The sequence below is a fragment of the Lycium ferocissimum genome, chromosome 5 (genome assembly GCF_029784015.1).
Source record: "Lycium ferocissimum isolate CSIRO_LF1 chromosome 5, AGI_CSIRO_Lferr_CH_V1, whole genome shotgun sequence".
Classification (NCBI taxonomy): domain Eukaryota; kingdom Viridiplantae; phylum Streptophyta; class Magnoliopsida; order Solanales; family Solanaceae; genus Lycium; species Lycium ferocissimum.
Genome location: NC_081346.1, coordinates 59,135,004 through 59,141,861, shown reverse-complemented (window position 1 = coordinate 59,141,861; position 6,858 = coordinate 59,135,004). Strand labels below are relative to the sequence as shown.

General features: G+C 36.7%; 1 protein-coding gene across 1 annotated transcript; it reads left to right on the top strand.

Annotated features, from left to right (window-relative positions):
• The first annotated feature begins 5,381 nt into the window (after positions 1-5,381).
• LOC132057866 (F-box/kelch-repeat protein At3g23880-like) lies at positions 5,382-6,563 on the top strand. Its single transcript, XM_059450455.1, has one exon. It carries the CDS (start codon positions 5,382-5,384, stop codon positions 6,561-6,563), a length of 1,182 nt encoding a protein of 393 aa, XP_059306438.1.
• The last annotated feature ends 295 nt before the right edge of the window (positions 6,564-6,858 follow it).

Here is a 6,858-nt window from a genome sequence, read left to right as displayed (position 1 = left end):
AATATGGGATGCCAAAATGGAGTCCATATGTCAATCATTTGGCATATGCAGATGATACTATCATTTTCACCTCTGCTAATGAACAGTCTGTGAGATTAGTGATGAAGACTTTGAGTAATTATGAGAAGGTGAGTGGTCAGAAGATCAACAAGCAGAAAAGTGCTGTTTATATGCATCATTTGACATCTCATAACATTAAGGAGTTGGTATTTTAAATCACTCGTTCATTCGAAAAGGATTTTCCATTCACATATTTGGGTGTACCAATTTACTATGGGAGAAAGAATGAACATTCACTACAAGGAGATAATAGAGAAGATTGAGAATAAGTGAGCTCGTAGATTTGAGTAGGCGCTATCTATTGGAGGAAGGACAACCCGATTAAACATGTTTTACGAGAGCATGACTATACACCTACTATCCGCTTTGTGACCCTCACAGTGGTGTACTTGCTCGGATTAAATAGGTGTTTGCTAAGTTCTTTTGGAGCAACTCTGTGGGAAACTCGAGTAAGCCTTTGGGCAACTTGGACAAACCTTATGTCATCCACAAGAAGATGGCATGGGGTTGAAGCCTACAAGATATATCTAAAGCCCTCTTTGCTAAGCTGTGGTGGAACATGAGAACCAAACAATCCTTATGGAGAACTTTCGTAGAGTAATAAGTACTTAAAGAAGTTTCATCTTTGTGATAGCCCACTAGCGGATCGGTACTTATGTATGGAAGAAGATGATTAAACACGAGAGATGAGAGGGAATATGAGATATGGTGGAAGCTTCAACAAGGTAATTCTTATTTTTGGTTTGATAATTGGACGGAATTTGGGAGCCCTATACCATATTACTCCACCAGATTTTGAGTGTGATCCCACAATCATCCTTGTAAAAGAAACTGCAGAAGTGGGGCAATGGGATGAACAGTTGCTAAGAAGAATCCTTCCTGAGGATCTAGCAGACCATATTGTGCAGCACATTAATCCACCAGATGAAAATGGCCAAGCAGATAAGGCTTTCTGGAAGTTAGATTCGAGGGGGAAATTCACAGTTGGGTCTGCATTTCAATTGCTCAGACAAAGAAAAGATCCCAGTAATTTGTATAGCGGATGTGGATTAAAGGACTTCAATAAAGATATCTTTTTTTATGTGGAGATTTTGGAAGTTCAAGCTACCTTTGGATGATAAGTTGAAGAAATGGGGACACCGATTCCCCTTCCGGATGCTATTATTGTCAACATCCAAAAGTGGAAGATACCTCCCATGTCTTTTTACACTCCAACGGCTCAAGCCATCTGAAGTATTTTTGTGGACCAGTGGGAATAAATATTAAGAATTTGCAAGTTACCCAAATAATTAACAGATGGTGGGATATGCCTAGTAGACTACATGTCAAATGCATCAACCAAGTACATCCTGCTATTATTATTTGGGAACTTTGGAAGAGGAGAAACAACTATGAGACATGAAGGGAAGGTGTCAATCACAAAACTCATTTACCGGAGGTGATGCATACTTTGATTCAATTCATGAAGGTGAGAAGGAAAAATTTTAGATATGCACCATATAATTGGAGTGTGATTGTGGAGTCATTACAGAGATATCCTTCAAAGATAAGAGTAACACCAGTGACTTGGAGAACTCCAGATATTGGATAGATAAAAGTCAATACTGATGGAGCCTCAAGAGGAAACCCTGGGAGGAGTTCATGGGACTTTTGTTTAAGGCATGAAAGGGGATATGTGATACAAGCACAAGCCAAAGAAATGGAGGATCTTCAGAGCACCAACACCGAGGCGAGAGGCCACGGCCATTTTACGGGCTCGGGTATTTAAAAGACAATCGTGGAATCAAATAATGATAGAGACAGTTCACCATTCTTTGAAGAACATTATTCAAAGGACATGGGAAATTCCTTGGCAAATCATTACTATGGTGGAAGAAATTTGGAGAATAATTGAGGAAAAAGTGGTGGTGATAGAGCATACTTATAGGGAAGGAAATAAATTAGCAGATCACTTGGCTAATTTAGCTTTGGACACAGGGGACATACAATTCAATTCCTTTCGCTGACATGGAGAGCCTTTGTAAAAGAATTGTGAACGGTGACAAATTACGACGACCCTATCTAAGAATCAGATCATGTTAAGGAGACTGAATATAGGGGAAGGTGGGAGAAAAGGAGGTCCTCACACTCATATCCTTTGGGAGGAGAATGTGAAGGATTTGGTTTACACTAACTGTTTGCTAATGGTTGCAGGTACACAATCTAACATAAATGGAGGATTTTAATTCAGGTACCACGAGAACAACCACCTTTGAAGGAATACCAACAAGCGACGAAACACGGTGTAATCACGATACGAAACGAGAAAAAACAAAAAAAGAATACGGATGCATAGCAAATATGATCAAGATCCGACTCGGAAAGCCTCAAAGGGGATTTTAATTAATATAAGGTTGATCGATGTTCAATTCGTGGTATTAGCACCAAGTTGTGCTCAATCGAATGGACAAAAGTCAATTTTATATGGGTTAAATCACAAAGAGGAAGATACATATTTGCTCAGCCAAGCTTTTCAATCGAAACATAGAGAAGACAGAACAATGGGGATTACAAAACAAGCAAGAATCAAATGCAGACATACAGAGAAGGTAAATATAGCAAAGAAAGAGGAAGGGACATACCAGATCGAATAGGAGAAAGGCAACAACAAGCTCAGTGTTCATACAACAATCTCAGCATCACAAACGAGCTGGAATCGAAACAAGAACTTTAGGAGCGGTGGTGCAGATGAATTGACCGAGGTGGAACTCAAACAACAACAAAAATAAAAAATAAGCAAGAGCGAGAAAGAGCAATTATGGCGACTTAAGCGATCCATACAAGAAGAAGAAAAGACTAAGGAGGAGCAGAAGATTACCGATCTAGAGGAACAAAAGGTTGGAGCCGGAGAGCAGCCATGGACAATGGTGGAACTTTATCAAAGAGGAAGAGACGGCACATTTGTAGGGATTTAGGATCAACTTTCCTAAATCATACATATATTAGTTTACTTTTTGCACCTATGTACTTTTGTTTTGCTTTTTGTTACATTGGACCCTTTGCTTTTAATTATAATAAAATCTGCCCCCTTGGGGCTTTAATTAAAAAAAAAAAAAAAGATTACACTATACATGTAACTAATGATTACATATCTCAAAAGGTCATTCAACTATGAGAAATTATGTAACAAAGTCATTCAACTTTATTTTGTATCAATAAAATCACTCAACTTAGAGTTATGCTCTTATAAAATCACTCAACCAAGTTTGTCATTAAAAAAATATGGCATGACAAAAGAAATTTTTTACAACATGTAGACGTTGAACCCACAAAAGTGCCAATATATTTGTAATACGAAAATCTAGACATATACTAATTAATCAAGGTTTTCTATACATCAATTGATAAATAGAAACATCAAAATCGGAGATATAAAATTAATAATTGAAATGGAGACTTGTACACAATAGTTTCCTACATAACAAGAACTGAAAATGATAGTGATAATTGTATAAAATGCCCCTTGGATCAAACTGATACTTCTAATGGTATCTATAATATTTCCTATTTCAGCAAAAAACAAAACGAATGTTGGACTAATATCAACAACAAAATTTACACATCTCAATATTCCAGTGTGTTCGTATCTTCGTAATTTCCAGAAACATTTTCATTTCCTTATGATGGTACTGCAGACTTTTATTTCTAAATGAATTTTAGAGTAATTTTTTTTTTAAAAGAAAAATGCCTATAAAGTAAACGCACAATTTCATGAATTCAGTGCGGAGTAGCCTAGTCTCCTTCTTTTATAGTTTCATTGAAAATATATCATAAATTACATGCATTAATTTCAGCATATCAATTAATCTCCTTAGTATAGAAATTAAACAGTTGCAATCATGGGTTATGCCTTTTTCCAATAGCTGTGTCTAATAGCTATACAAGTACATCAATCAACGACACTTCTTGAGTAGCTCTCTGAATTCATTTCAATACATAATACAACCAAAAGTCTCAACCATTCAAATGATATAGGAACCTTTTCGTTTTTTTGATAAAAAGTATTCTCAAAAACAAAATAATGGCATTAACCCTTGAGAATGTGGGGGAAGATAACTGGGGTGTGGGAGGTCAATGAGGAGATAGTCGAGATGGGGGTACTACTACACATATGTGGGAATTACATCTAGAAGTTATAGACCCACATTTAAATAATATATTTACAACATATTTTGGTTTTTTTATTGCTTTTTATTAATTTGGACTAAAATGTAATTTTAAAAATTTGGGGGCTGGTTTTGAAGGTCAAATAACTAGATTTGAGTTAATTAGAACTAATCCTAATTGGGGTCCATATACCTAATTTTTAAAACTTGGGGCACAGCCTCTCAATTTAGTCTTGGTCTTGAAATTTAAGTACCGAAAACAAACATGTCGAACATGTATTCTTCCCTGACAATTATATGGAGTAGTAGATAAGAAATTCTCAATGTTTACGTTAAGAATATATTATTAAAGCCTTAATAGTACAACTACAACGGTAACTCGAGGAATAACATTGAGCATATAATACGAGGAAAATAATGCGATTTAGTTTGTTTTCAACTGCACAAAAAGATTGATGCCAAAATCTCTACTTTGTTTAATTCTGCATTAATGCATCCCACGTTGATCTTGTGATCTGAATTGCTTGGATGATTATGTTACCCGTGTTGCGAACTAAGGGGGTTTCTTTCAGGTAGCGATAGCCTCCTTCAGTTGAAATTGGACGGAACGACTGTTTAACAGAATAGTACAAATCCGCTCTTTGACTTAGTTAAGGAAGAATTGGTTCTCCTTGCGTTTCACTGGGCACTAGAAACGTCAGGTCAATCTCCATGGTGTAGCCCTGATTCATCGTGTTGAGGAAGCCTTAATTATTAAAATTTCTGGTCATAAGTTCATAGGATGTTGAATGCCTTGTTGTGTACAAATTACAAGAAAAAGCTACATATCAAACGGAGTACATGTGAACGTGGATGTCCCAACTCACAATTTCTGATACTCCCTAAATCTTTAACCCCAATTTTTTCTTCTAATTAGGTTCAAGCCCAAAATAAAACAAAGTGTAAATTATAAAAAAAAAAAATAAAAAAAAATAGGTAAATATTCAGGGGTAAATTACAAATTACTCTTATAAATTACTAGTAGTAGCTAGCAAAAACTTTAAAGAGGTTTCCTAGTTCAATATGGACATGGAAGCAAGCACGCTCTCGGTGCCGCCTAATTCTTGTCAAATTCTTATTTGTGTCCTACTAATAATTAATTATAAATGCACCATACTTTTACCTAATTGATCAACAATGAATCTTCCTGAGGAAATCTTAGTGGAAATTCTCTCAAGGCTTCCGGTTAAGTGTCTCCATCGTTTCAAGTGTGTATCCAAATTGTTTACCTGTTTAATATGTGACCCCCACTTCCACAACAAACACCTCCGACATGCCCAAAGTTGTAGCAATTTGGAATCTAAAAGACTGCTTGCTAATATTGATTTTGATCTCAGGGTATCTTGCTCGTTATTTTCTGCTTGTTATAACAACAGAAATATCGCCTGGAGACCTAACTATGCTGCTAGCAATGATAAAATTAGGAAAAATTCCATATCGGTGGCTGTTGTTTGCTCGCATGTTAACGGTTTATTCTGCGTGTCTTTTGGACCCCCGTCAGGTTGTTTTGATTGGTTTGAGATATGTCTTTGGAAACCTACCATCAATGAGTTAAGACGACTTCCCAATTCTTCTTCACTGAGTCATGAGGAAACAGAACCCCATTATGGGTTGGGTTATGACTCAGCCAATGATGATTATGTAGTTGTGAGGCTCATCACAAATCTAAATGATATGGTTACGAAGAAAAGGTCTATCAGAGTCGAATTATATTCTTTGAAAACTGATTCTTGGACGCCTATTTATCAACCATTCCCTTACACTATGCTTCATGATCTTAGAGACACTTATTTTGACTGTCACTTTGTGAACGGTAGATTCCATTGGATGGTCCTTTGTGACAAATCCAATTATCATGATTTCTCACCAGTGATTGTGTTCCTAGACTTGTCAAACTATGAATACAAAGATATACCACAACCTAATTACACAAAGGTGCCAAATACTTTAGTAAGTTGGAAAGATGCCATTGGTATAGTTGTCCTAGATGGTCGGCTTTGTGTCTGCTGCAATTACTTTGAACGCGGTTCTTTTGATTTGTGGACAATGAAAGATTATGGGGTCCATCAATCTTGGACGATGATGCTCTCTATCCCTACTATAGATGGTATTCTGGCATCTCTTAATTTGTCATCTTGGTATTTGGTTCCGTTGTACTTGTTTGAAAATGGCGATGTTTTGCTCAAGACAGGCAAAATCAGATCAACCGGAGAACGCAACATATTGGTCTACAAGAAAACCAAGAAAGTATTCGAGCCAATTCTACTAGGAGCTAGTAATGTCTATACAGAGACCAATGTCCCCACTGTAAACCACTGAAACACCTAACACATCTTCGTTCAATGTCCCAAAGGAAGTCAAGTTTGGAGCCAATTAGGTATCCCGGATACAACATTACTTCCATGGTTAGAGAAACAATGTCAATCCAAGAACTCGCTTCGTACCACTAATGGAGTCAGATCCCTGTCATCCCGGCCCGTAACCAGTGGCGGAGCCAGAAATTTTGGTAAGATTGTTCAAATATTGACAAGTACATAATTTTTTTCCGATGAATGAGTGCAATAATTTTTTTTTAACATCATCACTGCACGCTCGCCTAAAAATTTATGATCCA

Coding starts and splice junctions, on each gene's coding strand:
- LOC132057866 (XM_059450455.1), top strand. CDS start 5,382: ATGAATCTTCCTGAGGAAATCTTAGTGGAAATTCTCTCAAGGCTTCCG.